Source organism: Cyprinodon variegatus, unplaced genomic scaffold (assembly GCF_000732505.1).
Source record: "Cyprinodon variegatus isolate N-32 unplaced genomic scaffold, C_variegatus-1.0 Scaffold569, whole genome shotgun sequence".
In the NCBI taxonomy this organism is placed as follows: Eukaryota; Metazoa; Chordata; class Actinopteri; order Cyprinodontiformes; family Cyprinodontidae; genus Cyprinodon; species Cyprinodon variegatus.
In genome coordinates this window covers 60411-80071 of record NW_015151022.1, presented here as the reverse complement: position 1 = coordinate 80071, position 19661 = coordinate 60411, and the positions used below count along the sequence as shown (strand labels likewise).

Below are 19661 nucleotides of genomic sequence, written 5' to 3'. Positions count from 1 at the left end.
GTTGAGTTTGTACCGACCACAAAAAGCTAGTTAACTTGGTAGAAATACTGGTACAATGTGCTCTTGTTGTGCTGAAAGTGGATATTTTAACCAAAAGCTACATTTGTTTGTTTCTGAGAAGTAATCGGGATCCCCCCCCCCCATGGTGAAAGCTGCTATAAACTGCTGGGGGAAGTGACACACACACTGGCAGGATATGACAGGGGCAGTATGGAGCGGCATTTAGGTCAACCAGTCCGTTTGCAGCAGTGCCCACTGCAAGCCCTGTCAGCATTACAGACTCTGCAAGACACCCATTTACACAGAGATGATTTTTTTATTAGGGAACTGAACTGCAATGTAACCCAGTCATGTTGTGACTAAGTATATTTATATTCATGGTTAACAACCTCACACACTGTAAATAAGCCGATACATATGTAATACTAACCCTTATAGCAGGGTGGAATAGAGTGTCACATGCATTTTCTGTGTGTGATGTTCATTCATGGCGAGAGCCACACAAACCATTCGATCCTAGCCCAAAGGCTAAAGGACACAGACTGGGCCCACTCTGTTTGGGGTGCAGACAGCACAGGACAGCAGTGCTTATTTCTGACCAGTACCAAACTTCAAACCATCCATTTTCTCTCTAACACCGGTGGAAAAACTGGCTGACTGAGTCCAGAAGAGGGTGGATCACATTTGCTTGTGTTAAGCCCCGCTTTAGTTACTGAGGTTGTTATTACTGTAGTTCTTCATTTGAAGTGATGAAGGATAAATAAAAAACCTGACATTAAGAAGCGTGGGGGAATTTTTCAATCAAGAAATGTTTCCAGTTAAGTTCTTTGCATAGTAAAATTCTTTTATCCCACTTTTTAAACACTTCCAAATTACCCTCCTGTAGAAGTTTACCAAAACCCTGCTGTGGATCTCCCCATCCCCACACTACCCGATTCTACCCTAGGAGTCAGTCTGGTAAGACTCAGACTCTTTGGTCTAACAGACGCCTGATTGGCACAAGAGGAGGGAGTTTACTCTTTAGATCAGGGGTAGACAATGTCAGTCCTTCATTGCCACTGTCCTGCAGCTTCTGCATGCACGCCTACTTCAAATCATCTAAAACAAATGGATGGTCAATTGCCAGGCCTCTGCTTAACTTGCTGACATGTCGAGTAGATAATACGGCCTTTTGTTTCAGGTGTGTTAGTGCAGGGAGGCATGCAAAAACTGCAGGACAGTGGCACTCGAGGACAGCCGGCATTTAAAGTTACCTATAATGCAACAACTCTTTTCTGTAAGCAATACAGTCATAATTTTAGCCAGAATAGAGCAGTATTTTAATAATGCCATTTATTATATCCCAAATTAGCTGGATATTATTTAAACATTTACTTACTGGATGCTGTAAGAGCTTGTCTTTTTAAAAATAACATGTTTTTGCATCACATTTGTTGTTAGCTCGTTCTATCCTGTTCCCCCTGACTCTGTTAGTCCCGCCCTGGTTCTGTGATATGTATTGTACTGTATATGCTGTGAACAGGTCTGGCTGGCTAGGCTAACTTTTGTCCTCCCTATCCCACTCTACTCTTGCCCTCCTTGCTTCCCCTACTTTATTTGACACAACTCTGCCCTCTGTTCTCAATCTAAAACTATTTTACCCTTACTACCCTCCTATTCCCCAAAATGATAAAATTATAGGGAAATGAATAGAAATCAGGGATAGTAAAGGAAACTCTCTTACTAAATGTGAGGATGCAAAATCACATTTGACCCCTGTAGCTCCTCTCGGAGGTTTGAATATCTCTCTTTACCTTCGATCTGTTTTTACATTTCTACTTTTCACATCCAAGAAGCCAGCAAGGGCTGCAAAACCAGCCCTGTCAGAGCCACTGGGTTCATGTGTGTTTTTCGAGTGGCAAACATTTCCTCTATTAGGCTCTGTGAGGCACCTGGTTACCATGGACACACACATAAACACACGAGCTCCTCTCCAGTTTGTATGTGCACGTAGTGTTTGAGTGGCTTTTGCTGGCCTGTTGCTCGACTCTGTAAAACCAGTTTTAGTGGTGGATTCATGGCTCCTTTAATGGACACTGGGCTCTTTAGGTAGTGGAGCAACAAGACAGTGTCTGTGCCCTGCACATGCATGCATACTTGCATTTTATGTGTAAGCAGTAATGGAGATTAAGTGACCCCATGTCTGTTTGCAGTCTAAAGCTCTATTTAAATTTCTACTAGTTTTTCCTGATTTTTTTCCTCCATATGTGATCCTATTAATCTGCCATATGTTATTAGAAGTTGGAACTGAAGCCCCTCGATGTAATGAATGCGTTTGTGTGTGTCAGTGTCAGTGGGTGTGTCGCAACTTAGCTTCAAATACATTTGGAGATGGTTCAGGACGTATTTTCCTGCCAATAAAGGCTTGTAAGTTGTGCTGACCCAAAACACAGGCCTCCTGTCTAATAATGTATTAGGTGCAGTCTTTGTTTTGTGACTCCTATATGACCTCACTCTAACCGAAACTCTGAAGCATTTCTGCGTCCATATGGTTTTATATCTCCACGCATATGTTTTTGCATCCTTCACACTCTAATTCAGAAGTAATGAGCACTTGGCCGCACCTTTTCTTTCCAGAGAACTGATGCGAGTAGATGCTTTCTATAGGAGGAGGCAATTCAGCAGGCTGAGTAATGCATTTTTGAAGTTAGATCTATAGCTCCATATGCGTTGTTACAGAACCTACACACAGTTTACACAGATTGAATCTGTTTACTAATAGATGACTTATGAAGGCACTGGATTTTATTTAGGGATATCACAATAAGGAATCACACACCCACAGTTTTTGTAAAAAGAAAAAAATCCCTAAAATCATTTCATTTTACTGACATTTTAATTTTCAGTTAAATATTCACATTTAATTGTGACTGAACACAACGTAAAAAAAGTTTAGGGGTTGAAAAACTTTAGGAAGGCAGTGCAATTGGTCCAGGAATTTCTGAAGAAAAAAAGTGAGAATCAGGGCTTCCCGACAAGCAAGAGCATGCAGCTACGTTGTACATTTGTAACAAGGCATATAGGTGTTTGTACTTGCTGAAAGCTGCGCAGACAAATTAACGATGGTGCATAATCTTTGACTTGGAGCTAAATATGGTTTCCTAATGAATAGTTGCAGCCGTTTTTTTTTTTTTAAAATCCACATATAAGCTCAAAGCTTAAAATTCCTAAGAAGCACTGGTTCCTCTCTTGAGCTCAGGATTTCAACACAGGCCTCCAGGATGCAGCCAAGAAAGCATCCTTGTAGTAGGTTTTACAGCAAGGAAACATTTAAAAATTTTTAGTTAACATTTAAAAATGGCCAGTGCAACTACACAAAGAGGCTGACTGCTGACAGATTGGAGGATGTCTCTTAAAGATTTGCGATCCTAGAGCTTGAAGATTTTGTGACTTCTTCTTTTAAAATAGCTCAAGCTCAGAAAAATTAACGATGGTGCATAATCTTTGACTCGGAGCTAAATATGGTTTCCTAATGAATAGTTGCAGCCATTTTTTTTAAATCCACATATAACCTCAAAGCTTAAAATTCCTTAGAAGCACTGGTTCTTTTCTCGCACTCAGGATTTCAACACAGGCCTGTTGGGCACAATTTGACTGATATACTTAAAAAAAGAAAATATTTTAAATACCCAATATTGCAATTTTTCACACATTTTCAACTCTAAAAGGGAATCCAAGTAAACCTCATTGTAGTAGGTTTTAAAATAAGGGGAAAAAATGATACAATTGCTGAATTTCCATTACCACAATGGAAAAATTATTCACATAAAAATGGCCATTTAAATCATACAGTGAAAGGGGCTGATTGCTGACAGATTGGGAGATGTCTCTAAAAGATTTACAATCTTAGAGCTTGAAGATTCTGTGGCCTCTTCTTTTAAAATAGCTCAAACTTCTGTGAACTGCCTTTTTCCAGTATTTACCACAGATTCACATCCAAATTTAGATCTGGATACGCTTTGATTAGCGTTTTAGCTCTGACTTTATGTTAAGGTTCATGGTTCCGTTAGAAGGAAATGTTCTGTCAAAATCTCCTGGCTTTATGCAACCTTTTTTTTTATTCTTAACGCTATAAAATCTTCCTCTCAACTCCAATCATGAAATAATGCTGCCACCACCATGTTATGCCGTGAGATGTTGTTCAGGTTGAAATGTGTTGTCAGTTTTTTCCTGCATAAAGCGTTCTATGCAGATGCTTACTAATAAAAAAACTTGTAGCCAAGTGGCTCTAACAGATTTAGTTTATGGGTATCATAGTGAAAAGAGTTGTATGCAAAGGAAAGCCAAACTTTAAACAGTAATTTCAGTCCACTTTGCTTTACTTATGGTAGTCTATTGAATAAAAACCAACCAATGATAAAAGCTTAAGAAGTTGGAATACCATAGCATGGCCCACATTGTTCCACTTATTCATTTAAACAACATAAATTAACTTACACTTGAAAAGTCAAACAGGGAGATCCCAAACCCTCATTTGCATGTGTTTTTATTCTTCAAGTTGCTCATGTTCACTTTGAGTTCCGTTTGCGGGCAGGTGGTGCGAGCTGATTAAAACTAATCTCAGTCATCTAATTCAAGCACCTGACCTGCGAAAAACCCTGTAGGGGGAAAGAAAGAAAGAAATTAAGAGAAGGAGGGATGGTTGCTGTGAAGGGAGGAACAAGAGCGAGGTGATTTATGAGTTAACTTGTCAGCTAAGGATAACAAATGGAGAAACTCTTAACTGTACTTCCATAAAACCCCTACAAGCAGTATGCCTCAAATGTGTGCAGCTTTCCCATAACATAAAACTGTATTTAAAGATGGGGCATCATCTATTGGTGTGAGTGTGCCATCAGTGAGGAGGAAGGATCCAGGGGGCGTTCGTTGTGGTTTTGCAGCAGACAACTGATGCAAGGAACCGCGGTGACAACCTGATGATATGTACATGGCTACCCGTCAGAGCTTGCTTTTCTTTGTTAGGTTTTAAATCACATTGATTGGCAGCCAAGACGAGTGTGCGGTTGCAGAGTTATTTAAAGCGGCTCTCGGATATGAATATGCATGTACACCTCTGTTAGCGTGCGGCGAAATGTGTCGACTGGTTCTGGTGCATGGAAGTGATCCCAACATTTCCAGCTGTGCAAGAACGCGGGGGTTTGTGTAGGCCATGAGTGTGCAAAATTATTTTCAGGTTACGAGCAGTTAGTGAGTCCTGAAGACATGGGATCAATTTGTGTGTTTTAGTCCATCTCATATTACTGACATAATACTGATTTTGGGCTAAGGAGATACGTGCATGTGTGACAACGTGTTCCGGAGATATTGAAAACTGCGAATGAATTTAAATCAATGAGCTTGCAGAGTAACCTTTTGTATATCCAATCTGCATCTTTCCAACGCTCGTTATTAAATTATCGTCTAATTGGTCACGCAACAAAGGCAGCTGATGAAAAAGACAATTTCTTGCTTTTAATTGGGCATTTCACGTGTGCTTCGTGTACACCTGTGTGCAGCTGAGTCGGCTCAGTGTGTCTGTGCATTTGAGTGGGAGTGTGTAATGAGAATGGGGACATTAGCAAGGGCTTGGCAGACGCCGTCACAATCAGTTCCACTCTTCCCAATGAAGGAGGGAGAAAGGTTGGAGAATGAATCCATACATCTAGGAGAAGCATACAGTGCCTTGCAAGAATCTTCATAACCCTTGAACTTCCTCATATTTTGCTGCACCCTAAACACACATTTCAAAGGTTTTAACACAGACTAGAGCATCATTTTGTTGTGAATTGATATATGATTTGTTTTCAATGTTTTAAATCAACCCCTGTACTTTGATACGTACCTATAAAAAACCATCTGATTAAAAAAAAAGCCAGGGAGGGAACAAGAAAGGTGTTCTTGAAAAAAAAAAAAAGAGATCAAGATGTCAAAACGGCATAGCACAATGCAATGAACACTGTGTGGGAAGCTTCATGCATTTCTTTCAGTGACAAAGTCAAAGTTAAGATATTGGAAATGAATTTTAAAAAATAACTTTTTCACAAACTATCAGTCTCTAAATGTATGTATGACATTGATAAAACCATACCCCCAAAGGATGAATATTTTCTTTGTATCATTAATAAAGGGGAAATTCTCAATAGCCATGAATACGTTTGCAAGCGTTTCTATATAACAGTTAAAAAAAGTTTCCCTAGAAGATTTTAGCAGCTCCAGCTGTGGCATCACCATGTAGTTGGCATGCCATGTATTCATATGTGTGTTAAACATCTGAGCCCTTGGTTAAAAAAACCAACTCCTTACCTTGGACAGTGTTTGTGCTGTCCCTGCACTTTACAAGATTTCTTCCCAATTCCATGTTTTTAATGCATTTCTTACTCAACTTTATGCGTACCACCAGCGGCGTGTCACTCTAAAATAGCCCGGCTATTGTTGCCTCTTAGCCGGGCTGGATAGTGAAGCTCATTGTGTTGTGATGGCAGGCTGGGGAATGAGCAGGCCATAAACACCGGCCCTATAGCACCCGGGGGTCGCCCAAAGGTGAAGCCTCGCTCTGGTTTTCTTTCTCTCCTTCGCTCCTCATCACTCTTTATCTCTCTTTTTTTTCTTTGCTTTCCTCTCCACCTCCCTCTCTTACAGTCTTTCTCTGTGTCAGCTTATTAACGGTCACAGCAAGAGTGTCTGGTTTGCAGAGCAGAGCCCCCTTTTTTTTTCGGACTCTCTCACTCTTCCTTACTTGCTATTCTCTTGCTCTCCATCTCTCCATTCCCTTGGCTGCTATTATGAGAGGCATTTTATCCTTTGTTCCAGGCCCCATGGTGCATCTGGCCGCAGATATGGGGACGACAGGGACAGGAAACCGGCATGAGTTTTTGAAAGGAGGAGGAGGGAGTTTGGTGGGTCAGACTGTAGATTCGTTGCTGAGGGAGTTGGGCTGCTGCTTTTCACTATAAAGGGAATGATAAGTAAGAGCCAGCTGGAAAACGAAACGGATACAGATAGGCAGAGTGCAGCTTGTTTAGTTGAAGGATTAACCAGATAAAATGTTTAATTCCTAAAACCGACATCAAGTTTTAAGTCGCGTGTCCCACCCCTTGTGAAGTCTGTTTCTCCTCTGTGATGGAATGGACGAACGAAACGAGAAACAAAAGGAAGAGCAAGAAAGAGGAAGAACAGATGCAAGGACATATGAGGGAGTGTCAAGAAGGAGAGGTCAACCCTTAGCCAATGCTGGCCCCAAGATGACCTCGTCCCTTCTGCGAAGGGTTTGGAGAGCAGAGGAGAGGAAAGTTAAAGGAATGCTCGGGCCTCCTCAACCCTCTTTGCCCTCACTCCTTTGCTCCTCCTCCTCCTCCTTCCAGATCTCCACAGCAAAAACAGGGTAACAGGGGGAGGAAGGGAGGGAGAGAGAGCATTGGTGATAAAACTCCAGACGTTCTCTCATTTGATGGGGCTCTGCCATGTCAATGCATTCTTAAATTCCTCCCTCGCTTTTTAGATTTTTTTTCTCTCCTCCTTTGAAATTCCAAATCAGCTTTCTTTACGTTACATATATAAAAGACAAAATTATAAAAAAATAGAAAAAAACTTGCAGTGATCTGGCTTTACTGGCTTTTTTTTTGCCTTTTGCCTTAAGTAATTCTGAAGCAGCTTAAAAGACATAATATATCATTTATAAAGATGATACCAGCTAACAATAAAGGCTGTTATATATTTTATTTTACTTGCCAGCTTTGCCATTCTGTCTCCCTAATTCCCTAGAGGTCTTTCTTTAAACCATAAAACCAAAGAAGAACACAAAAGCACTTGATGAGGGAATATTAAAGACATTTAAAGGAAAGCGGTTCTCTTTGCCCTTCAGGGTCAAAACAGATGCAGCATGTTTGTATCCTTTTGTCTCTTTCCTCCCCTTCACGCCATCCTCTGTGCTCATAAACGTTCCATTTCCCAGATTTTTAAAAAGTTTCCCTCTACTATTGTTCCCCCTTCAGTCCGGTTAATGCTCCCCCATTTCAAAGATGAAACAGAAGTGTCCGGTCAGGCAACAGCAGGAACACATAAATCAAGTCAGAGGCCCCCCGAGAGTCCTCTCTCCTTGGGGTCATTACAGGCTAAGGGGTCATTTCAAAAAGGGGCTAGGCCGACCGAGGCCAGATAGGTTCCTATGTGAGCATGCACAATTAATAGGTGTGAATGCATGTAGGAGAGAGAGGGTTGGAAGGTCATGTTTGAATATAAGAAGTAAAAACATTGCCCCAATAAGGGTAGAGATTAGAGAGGGACCTCTTCTGATTGACCTCTAATATGTCTTAGTCGTTATGGACACCAAAGTCCAGTACTGTTACAATGGAGGAAGCTTTTCAAGGCTACTGTAAAAGCCTAGGTACCTACTGGCACTGGTCAACTTAGTGGTGATATTAGTGTAAGGAGCAGATGGAGTAACAAAAATAACCTAAAATTAGAACCATGTCCTAATAAGGATAGAGATGCGGAATTGTGAGCGTGTGTGTCTGTGCTCAATAAAAGGTTTAACGGTGCACTTTTATAGGAGGTCATAGAAAGGTTAGTCCACAAAAAAGGCACACATTAAAAACAGTAACACATGGTCACCTGTCATAGCATAAAAACAATGCCTCTCACCAGTGGCAACGCGGCATGTTTCCCTGTCAGCAACACCCCGCCATGCTTGAAGCCGGGGCGTTAAACCGTCAGCAGTCTCAGCTCTTCAGGAGGCAGAACACCTTCAATAAAGAGAGATGGGCCGCAATGTTTTTAGACAGCCTGAGAGACGATTCTGTTTTAGCGTCGCCTCCACAAACAGCCCAGTGTTCTGGCTGACTCTTTTTTTTCTCTTCCAGCAAGTTTGCACAAGTACTGGAGTTCTGACTTTTCAAAGACAACAATTTTAATAACTGAGGCAGTTAAGATGTGACTTTTGCTTTAGCGCTGCAGTGGGTTTACTGGGGCTCAGCAAAGCTTATAGGAGCAATGGGAATAATTACTCGTTATCACTGTTATGGTTTGCAAAGGGAAAGAGGCGACTTTGGAAATTTGATGGTTTTTGTGTCGGCTGCCAAAATCTTCAGGGTATTAGTCAGCATTTTTTCTTAATCTTATTTTGAGTACAGCTCTGACTGTGTTTCTATGTTTTTGTCTCCTTTTCTATCCTCCTCCCCTTTACAATCCTCCTCTCTGTCTCTCCTTGCTCTGCAGGTTCATTAATGCGCGGAGGAGAATAGTGCAGCCCATGATCGACCAGTCAAACCGTGCAGGCAAGTCTCCCATACTTACTGTTTTCAAGTCGCGCAGGCTTAAGCCAACCCAAGTCCATGCACCCAGAGGCCTCTCAGTGGGTAAATACAGGACTGATGCTCCCTTCTTGGAATGTCCAAATCCTTCAGGGAATTTCCCCTCCTTCTCAGTACTGACCAATAAAGTTAAGAGGCAAAATATTTCAACATTAACAGCAACCATTAATCAGAATTGACTTGCTATGTGGAGTGAAAAAATAAATTATGCACCTCTTACTTTGTACCTTACTTCGTACCCGCATGATGCCATTTCAGCATATCCTACTTCTTCCATTGTGCCCTTATGCAAACATATATCTACCTACTGTGGATACATATCAGTTTACTATTTTTTTTTTCGAGTATTTTAGTTAATTAAAAAGATACATATGAAATGCTCAAATATCAAATATTAATATTATTTAGATGTCATATTTTATTTCAGCTGATTGTTTTCATTAAATTTGGGCACAAAATGGCACAAAAAGTCTCCAAACCAATCACAAATTGATAAATGGTCAGTAAAAACCATCTCAAAGATTGGTACCAATTAAAGCAGACTCAGTACAATAACTCCTTTGCAGACAACTTGGGTTGCAAAGGTAAGAAAAGGCCAACTTTCCAACACTTGAAGTAATGAGATAGCTTTTTGTCTAGATATCCTGCCTACAGAGCTAGCTATGTTTTCAGAATAGTTTGTTCCTAAAACAACTTCCTTCAGTTTTTTCACCAAATACATATATTAAAAAAAAAACAATTATGCTTTCTCCCTGGCTTAAACTATAACCCAGAGAGACCTCCGTCTGTTTCTTTTTTGGGTTGACCGCTGATTGGCTTTTTTGGCTCCTTTGCCTCTGAACCTGTTTTACCCCCAACCCTTCCCCCCGTTCCCTTAAACACCCTTCCTTGACCCTATTTGTGGCTGTTTTAGGGAGCGATGGGAATGAGCGAGCAGTCCCCCTGGTGCATGGCTTGGTTTTGGACTGCTGTAAACTTTATTACCTGTTATAGGGGTGAGAGGTCACAGTGGCATTAAGGGGGGAGGGAAGGGGGAGGGTAGTAAAGTTCAAAGGCATTCAGTGAGGCCGAGGTCCTGCTTTTGCATGACTGGCCGCCAAACGGCCTAAATCGAAGGTAAGTGGCTTTCTATGAGAGCAGAACAATGGAGGGGAGCAGAAAATAAGGAACTGTATCAGGTTTCACATATTCTTGCTGCTCCACTTTAGTCAGTATTTATAAGATAAAGTATTAAGATAGGAGCAGATTCTGGGACCAATCAGTGAGAATGAACTTTTGTTGAAAACCGGATCGGGGCTCAACCTGGATCTCATTTTGCTCCTTTGATCGTATGTGTAATTATGCGTTGGGGGCAGCAACATTTAACGTTAAAAGCATTGCTGGATGATGTGCCAACATGTCTTTTATTAAATATTTATTTGAGTGGCTGGGCATGTCAAGATAGTCAATCAAGAATTATGGAGCTGAAATGTTTTGGATTTACAAAAACGTGCATTCTTGATTTTATTATTACCTGTGTGCAGATTATAGAATCAAATCTCGATTAAATGAGAAGGAACTTTACATTTTAATCTGGACATGGGGGAAGGACCTTCTTTAGCCACAGTAGAAACAGATCTGACATTTACAAGCCTTCAAAAAGTATTTGAAATTATTAAACTTTTTCCATATTTTCTCCTGTCGTTAGCTTTAAATTGAATTTAAATCAACCCTTTTGGCATACCAGCAAAAAAAGGCATTTCCTGTAGAGGAAGCCACTTGGTATCAGTCTGATTGGATGATCTCCATAGTGAACTATGGTGGCGGCAGAGCTGTGTCGTGGGTATGCTTTACTTCGGGGAAGCTGAATTGAGACTCGTTGGGAGGAATGAAAGTGCTTTACACATGAGATAAAAAATCATCCTTTATCTATCAATTTATGAACTACTTGTATTGGTCAGACACATTAACAACTAAATAAATTCACTGAAGTTAGCGGCGGGGACTCTGTTGTCAGACCTTCTGGTGGCACAAAAGAATCCAACAGACTTTACATTTAGATGAAACTCTGCATAATCATGAAAATACAATTTAAACTATCCAATCGTAACCCTGAAGCCAAGGACAGTCCATGTCCTAAATGCACCATAGTTTAGATTAAACTCTTAGTCTGATCCCTATTAGAGCATTCAGCTGCGTTAAAGTCTGCCAGGGGCTTACAGTAGCTAGCCATAACAGCATGGAGCAGAGTGACGTTGAAAGACAGCAGCGTTGTCCTGTGAGTGCACCAGCCAACAGATGATCCCACTCCGTCCACTGAGCTTTAATTAAAAGGACTAATTGACCACTCTGCTCCCTCCCACCAATCCCTCCACCCCTCCCTCCTCTTCTTCTCCTGCATCCACAGTAAGTCAAGGAGCTCCCTACAATCCAGATGGCCAGCCAATGGGTGGCTTCGTCATGGACGGCCAGCAGCACATGGGAATCAGACCACCTGGTATGGCTTTCTCTGCGTGTCTGTCCTTTTCTGTTCTCTGTTGTTCTTGCTATCTTCCTTCAGTCTGGTCCTGTGGTTCTTTTGGCTCGTTTCCATCCACTTCTCTTCCCGAATCGAGTCCTCTTCCACCTTTTTGTCCTCCTTTTGCATTTCTTCAGATGTAGAAATGTTTTACAACCAATATCTGCCGAAGCGATCTTTTATTTCATCTCCATGCTGACAGAGAAGCTCTTATTTAAACCTTTACGACTGCAGCATGCTGCAGGATGTGCACTTCCAAACACACTAAGAAAGATATGCGAACACAGTTTCCTCCCCCTTCTTTCTTGGATACACCAGAACAGGTGTGCTCAATCACATTACACCACCATCCTCCTCCTCCTGCTCACTCCTACTCCCCTTGAAACTCAGTCCCTCTCTCACGCCATCAGCTTTAATCCTAGAGTTTGTCCTTAAGCTCTTCTTCTCCTCCTCTATCCCCTGTTTTTTTGGGATTCTCTGTCAAGTCTCAAACCCAATCTCAGCCTCCACTCGAAGTCAGCAGGTTTAGATAAACTACAGGGCGACTTAGCCACCCTGCACCCCACCTCAAAACACTTCCACACACTGCTCCTAGTCGAATCCACAGGGCTTTGTTTCTATGCTGTCTGTCAAATTAGCTTCATAGTGAAAGAGCACCTACTAAGCACAGTCTTGTGTGAATTAATTCCTGGTTGTAGTAATCGATAATGAGCTTCTACACACTTTTCTAGAGACTGTAAACCTTTTGCTAATTTTTACGTTTCTTTGTTGTGTTCCCGCAGGGCCAATGGGTGGAATGGGCATGAACATGGGCATGGAAGGTCAGTGGCACTACATGTAGCCCTTCCCGAGTCTGACCAATCACAACACAATGGGGGATGTAAGTAGACTGATAAGGAAAATTTACATACATATATCCTTTTAATGTTATATTTTCCCCCACTTAATAAAGGTCATATTTTCAATGATTATTATCAAGGCTATTCTGCTAATGAAAGCTAAAATTATTTAGATTTTTATCATAAAAGATACTTTAAGTCTTTACTTGAGTTCCAATAGTCATATATTTACTGTGAGATGTATTTGGAAAGGTGACCTCACACTTTGTTTTTTTTTTGTGTGTGTGTTTGAGAGAGGACAGTAAAACATTTGTGAAGAAGCTATTTAATAATAGTTTAAAACTAAGACTATAAGGTTCAAATTCTGTATTTTATTAGTTAGCGCAGCCAGTTATTTTGTGTTAATCCAGGAAAATGTAGAAATTTGCTTTAATTTCTAGATTTCCAGAGGTTGCCAAAAATGTCTGAAGGCCAAAATAAACTGAAGATATCTTACACAAAATATTAATTCCCTTTTAAACAGCTTCTTAGATCTGTGTATCCTCAGCCTTAATCTCTAGACGCCTCGCTGATACAGAAAGTAGTGTTCAGAATGCTGTTTTTTTAAACATTTTCAAATTCAAACATAAAGTAAATGTAGTTGATTTTCTGCATGTCTGAATAGCTTTTAGATACAAACAGGCTCTTGTTCTTCACCCAGCAGATTTCCACTCTTCTCCTTCTTTCCCACCCTCGGTGTGGCGATAAGAGCCTTTGATCACATCCCTGTAACTCCTTGAGTATACTGTGTCGCTGTTGTTCTCACACTTCCAAAAGCTACAAATCAAACATTTCTTCTGCAAATGTGGATGGGGAGAAGTAAAGTAAGAAAAACAGAGAAAAACCACAAAGGCCTAAAAATTATAATAATAGGAGTTACTGTTAGAAAATGTTACAAAATGTATAAGTTTTGAGGGAAATTTTCTTTTGTAAAGTGATTCATGATTGAATATTTATTAAGATGTGGGGGGAAGAAAGAGGAAACTGGCAGAGAAGGAAAGAAGGCGGGGATGGATTGGGACAGGAGATGGGTGGGGGGGACCTTCTGGGTTGGGAGGGGGCAGGTAGAAGGTTGCTATGGCAACAGACTGATTGGCAAAAATGTAAGCAGTCGTTGTTGGTGCAAGGAGAGCGAGAGAAGTGAGCGCCCCTTAAGTGTCATAAATCTGCCAGGTTGCTGTTGATGCATGAGCCACATTAATACACACATACTAACCAGCTACAGGGGTGCCCCTCCTAAACCCACCACCTCCTTCCCTCCATGTCTTCCTCATACTCGCTCCGACATTGTGGTTTTTCTCACTGTCAATTTTCCTCTCTCCATCTCTTTCACACAACACCTTTTTTCTAGTTTCTTTTTTTTCCCTCTTCCTTCTCACTTCTCCCCCTCCTCTCTCTTATCCCTTCCCTCACTCTTGCCCCAGGGCAAAACAGACTCCCACATAATTCTGGATGTATACAGGCTGGCTGGTGTCACAGAGCACATTGTGTTTTAAAGCGGCGCTGGGTCCAATCTCAGCCGAACACATCATTGTTTTCATTGTGCGTGTGTGCCACCTTGGCTGAATGTAAAGCGCACAACGTTCATAAGTGAAATACATGCTGATGTGTGGGTGTTAGCCTATGTAACTCCATGCTGGGCTGTATAACTGTATATATGCATGTGCATATGTGTGTGTGTATGCTAATAGGATTACTCCTGGCACAGAGAAGGGACACAAACTACTGCAAAATGGAGGAGGTAGCCAGCAGGGTATGGAGCTTAGCTGGGCCTAATTGACTAGATCCAAATTAAATATGCCGTCACCAGAGGTGTGACCAATGGATTTGACTTATTCAGTTTACAAAAATAGGGACCATTAACCCACTGTGCAATGCGCGTGCACTGTAGCGAAAATATTCCCCCCTTGTTTTCGCCTCCAATGTCGCCGGCGACAACAAAAGGCCAGAAATCTCAAACGGAACCGCATCTTTCAGGTTCAGGATTCAGGAAGAGGAAGCAGAAGGAAGAGCTCAACGTGTGTGTTTGCGTTTGTGTTGCTGTGCAAAGTGTGTAAACACCAGGGTTTGTTCGGCGCGTCCGGGCAGCCTCTTTCCAGCAGCTGCTAGCCTTCCCAGCAGACCTCGCTTTAAACAGCCTCAATTTGCCTGCTGAATCCCGTAATTGGGCCACCAGAGGAATCCTCGGTGAGACGGGGCTGAGGCGCGGAAAAGACGGGAAGAGTGAGGAGGGGAAGGGAAAAAAAAAAATAAAGGACAGAGACAGAGAGGTAGAGGAAAGAAAGAAGGAGGGAGGGGCGGATGAAGAGATGGGCGAGTGAGAAAGGGGGAAGAAGAGTAAATGATAAAAGGGAGGGTGGAGAGGGAGTAAAAGGAAGGAGGCGGGACGAGGAGAGAAGCTGAGAGACTGATGATGACAGGAAAATGTCTCTTCTTCACAAACTAGTGTTTCCCTTACAGCTTCATCAGCTCAGCTCGTCTCTATCGAGTTTTCCTCCTTTCCTTTCTAGGTCATTTAAAAGTAAGCGATGTGTTATATTCTTTCATGACCAATTAAATTAATAGGTTATTACGTGAGGGAGGAGTGGGGACAGTTATCTTATTTGATTAAGAGAGCACAGGTTCATTATATTTTATAAGCAATTTTCATTAGCAGCGTTGAGATTTTCTTACTGCAGGGGCTAAATTGAGCGGTTATTGTGCCGAGCCTCGTTACAGAAGGTGTGCCTGGCAGTCACACAGCAACATTAGTTAAAACTAAAGCCAATTAGTCCTGCTTAGTGGAGAGCGTTATGCTTTCCACCCAGTGATGATTACGGAGCTTATATCCCCTTGCGAAACAATACACCTGTCAGCAGAGATGAAGCCCAGCAAGTGAAGCAGAAGCGAGCCGAGCCTTTGATTGTGACGGGAATGACTCTCGGATGACCCTTACCCCCATTTCCCTTTTTTTTTCCTCCTCCTTTCTTCCTCTCTCTCTGCTTTCCCTCTTCCCCAAAATTAGCCATGTGCTGCCCCTGCTAACTGTAATTTCAGGTTTCAGGAGAATTATCACAGAGTGGAAGAATTAATTATGACGCAGAGAGTATGGAATTTGTTACTTGGTTTTGCCCATTAGGAGCTTTTCCCCAAATCAAGAACGCTTGAATGAACGGATGCTTTCTCCGCCAGTCTCGGCTGGAGACCCTTTGTCCCAGAATTCATTGCTGAAATCATTAAGCGCAAATTTGTTAACCTTCTGCATAGGGGGTCAAGATCCCTTCCCTCAACTCCAACTTCCACAAACCCTCCCACTATTACCCCCGCCTCTTCAAATTCTCTGTTTTCCTGTCGGGGAAACTTTACTATTAAGGGACACTGGGTAGAAAAGAGAGAGCAAAACAAAAACACAAAAAGAAAAACAGGTCCCCATGGGGATTGTGTGGCCCCTTGTATTGTCCATGTGAATGTGTGTCCCTGTTGATTTGGCCCCTGTGGAATCCGCCTCGGAGTCGAGGAAATGAGACTTACAGCTCGATGTATTGATTTGCTTATTAGGTGAAAAACCCCATAAGCAATGTTGAGCTCCTTCAAGCACTCATAGCATTATTGGCCTTTTGACACGAGTTTACCGCAGTAATCAGTGCAGCCTTGTTAACCTGCAGGAAAGTCACACGACTCAGCGACAGATGAATGAACTGTTGATGCTCTGCTTATTTGGACACTTATTTAGGAACACAAAAGGAACGTATGATTTCTCAGGCAAGTTCTGTTAAAGTTCTCTTTAGGTTATAAGGAAATTTGACATGCTGCTATTTTTGCTGCTTAGAAAATCCTGCTTGTATGTTTAGTTCCAAACATGTGGAACTTAACATACAAGCAGTGGAAAAAATGTTTTGCTCCCTATAGTGCAAAAGTTGCCTCTAGAATTCAGTTAATTTCTAAATGAACACAGAAAACACAAAAAGACACTGCACATGTACCTCAGCATACCATCACTATAAGAGGAGAGAAGATTTACTTCAGCAGGATCAGCGAATCTGATCAATGATGATGGGATGATAGAACTGATTATTGGCAGACAGTAACAATAAAACCCTGACCACAGCGTGCTGTTGATAGACTTTACTGGGTAAGATACAAGTATATATATATATATGTGTGTGTTTTAGAATGGCCTAGTTAAACTAAAAATAGAGAATGTATCATGAATCTGAAAAAAATCCTGTTTATCCAGAGTCGTAATCCAGTCTGACTGATCTAGAGCTATTTTGCTAAAGAAAAAAAAAAGAAGAAAAAAAAAAGAAATTCTCAGCCTTTTCATATAAGCTGGATAAACGAAAAGGCATTCATCTGTGATCGTTTCAAGTCATTGTGAATCGTTGGAGTTCATATAGCGGTATTATAGTCAATGAAACCGAATCCAAATGCGAAGCACAATTTTCAAATTGTTTGTGGAAAAAAAGTTGTTATTCCATGTAAAAATAAACCCCTAAATTGTAGCATAACATTGAAAATATCACAGGTTTGTTGCCTTTAACATTGATAATAACACAATAAACCTGTTTAACAACAGCTATCACAATAGTTCACACCAGTCTTAAACAAACTACACTTTTCCTCCTTTGTAGCTTTGTTAAAACTGATGGATGAGGGGAAGCGGGAAGCTATTATTGTTCTCAGGCTCCTTAATCTTTTCCTTTCTTGCTTTTGTGTTGAGCGTAATGGTCCTCTTGTGTATATGTGTGTTTGTGTGTACGCGTGGACGGCACTCTCAGGTGACTATCGTCTATCCGTCTCACCTCTTGCTCTTTAGCTTTGACAGCAACATCGGCCACGTTCCCTCGCTGGTCACTTCCACCTGCTGAGAGATAGATGAGGACTATTGTTGCTGCTATATAAAAGGAATGCAAGCAGTCAAGATGGCATAGATGGCGTCTTTGGTTTTTTGCATGTATCTATGAAACTTTAGTATCCTTCAACAGGCAAAATTGTTGTTGGACCCATTAAGGTCTTGCAGGCTGAAGTCTGTCTTTGAAATGATTGACTGTGAGATTTTTGAGAGAGTCTAAGGCTAATTTTACGTTGGCTTGTAGTCCAGTTCAACAGATCATCCAGGAAATGTTGCACACTTAGTATCGCTTCAAGCTGATGATGTGTTTGGTCTCTAAGTCCCTACCTCCTGCTAAAGTAGCATTACTGTCGGGTGTAGGATTAACTCACTAAAACCTTCGAAGCCCTCTGTGTCTCTCTATTGCATCTTCATGTGGAGTCCATCTCCAGGTCGACCATTCCGATGAACATGCAGAACTGATCAAACAAGGGCAAGGAGCTGTTTTTTTTACACTGTTCATGTAATCATTGTCCATCATCATGAAAAAAAAAATCTATTTTAGTGCATTTTTTCTAAATTTTTCCAAAATTATTGGTGCTTCCATTAGTTAGACTTAATTAAAAATAGTTTCTGCTGCTGAAATAATTTAACTCATGAACTGTTAAGTACCTTATAAAGGTATTCACACTCATTAAAATATTTTTTTCTCTTTTTTTCACGTTACAGCAGAAACGTTTTTCTGGTTTACTTGTGGTATTCCAACACAAAGTAATGTATTGTATTTTGTGGTTTACATTTTCTTTCTTTCTGAGGTATTTCCCATATATACACCAATACCCCCCTGTGCAACCAAGGCTTCCTTCAGATGCCATTTATTCAGAGCATCTAAGTAAATTATGAGTGCTTAGCTCAATATAGGTTTTTTGACCACAAGCCTAGAGTTTTCAAATAGATCTTTAGAGTATAAAAAGAAAAGAAATTCACTGGAAACCAAAGAAACGTAACAGACCCGTCTTAAATCATTGGAGAAGAAAAGAGCTTTATGGGAGAGCCAAAAAGCCTTGTAACCACATGGTGGACACAGTAAACTTATAGCGAAGGTTCTCTGGTTGGAGATAAACAATTAAAAATTTTAATCCACGTGGAAAACATCATGTACTGGAAATTTACCATTTCACCTAAGGCTAAATATCTAATCCCAAGTTCTGTGGTTGTTTTTTGTCTGTATAAAGTTGACAGTACTGCCGTGAATGGAATGAAGTTTTAACCAACTGAATTTGTCTCTTCTCAGAGCTGGAGGGGAATCATGTGTCTCCTGGAGGCCTGTGGAGCTTAGGACATCTCGACCTCCTGATGCCTATAACCAACAAAACCAAGATTCCAGAATCAGCAACCGTTTTATCTGGTTGATGCCTGCCATGCGGACATTTTCCCTGGCTGCCTCTAATCTTTTCACCAGAATCGAACTGAGCTGAGCTGATCAAAATTCACCTAAGTAGGGTGAACACGGAACACTGCTTCTTCTTCTCTGGTGGCCACAAACTTCTGCCTCTTTGCTGAGGCCCGATCGCCCCATGCTGACTCCTCCAACAAAGTGATTGTGATTGACTCTTTGGGCGATTTGCCTGTACCTCTGGTGAATGTGGCACCTGGTTGATCTATTCTCAGCTCTTGACAGCAAACGTAAAAAGACTTATCCTGGGGATGGCTCCTCTCTTTGGGACAGTGGACTTGGACCAAAGAGAAGCCAATGTCTGCAACGGACAGGACGCTGTAGCAAAACAGAGGAGGTGCCCTTTAAAAAAATATGGTGGATTGAAACCTGGATGGAGGGATGATGAGAGTAATGAAATTAAAAGTATAAAACTATATCAAGCCCTAGTTTGGGATGTGAGTGGAGAAAGAAAATATACTGTATACTGTTGTAAAATTACGCTGGACTCTCACAAGAACTGGGAAACTAAGTATTGTAAATGCTATTGTATTGTTCTGCATATTATGTTGTTTCTAATAGATTTTTTAAAAAAGGATGTGAACTTTTTGCTCTTTTTTTCTGGTTTCTTTCCTTATTCTATGTGTGTGTGTGTGTGTGTGTGTGTGTGTCGGAAAGAGTGTGTGTGTTCATGCACCATTACCAACAAATCTGC

At 41.2% G+C, this 19661-nt stretch overlaps 1 protein-coding gene across 1 annotated transcript in view; it reads left to right on the top strand.

The window, feature by feature from the left end:
* LOC107095752 (homeobox protein Meis1) overlaps positions 1 to 19198 on the top strand; it is a 90662-nt gene extending 71464 nt beyond the window's left edge. Inside the window, exons 10-13 of the mRNA XM_015392010.1 lie at positions 9232 to 9290; positions 11713 to 11802; positions 12606 to 12703; positions 18806 to 19198. Of these exons, the coding sequence (XP_015247496.1) occupies positions 9232 to 9290; positions 11713 to 11802; positions 12606 to 12664 (208 nt within the window). The 3' untranslated portion in view covers positions 12665 to 12703; positions 18806 to 19198. The remainder of the gene's footprint in view (positions 1 to 9231; positions 9291 to 11712; positions 11803 to 12605; positions 12704 to 18805) is intronic.
* Positions 19199 to 19661: the final 463 nt, after the last annotated feature.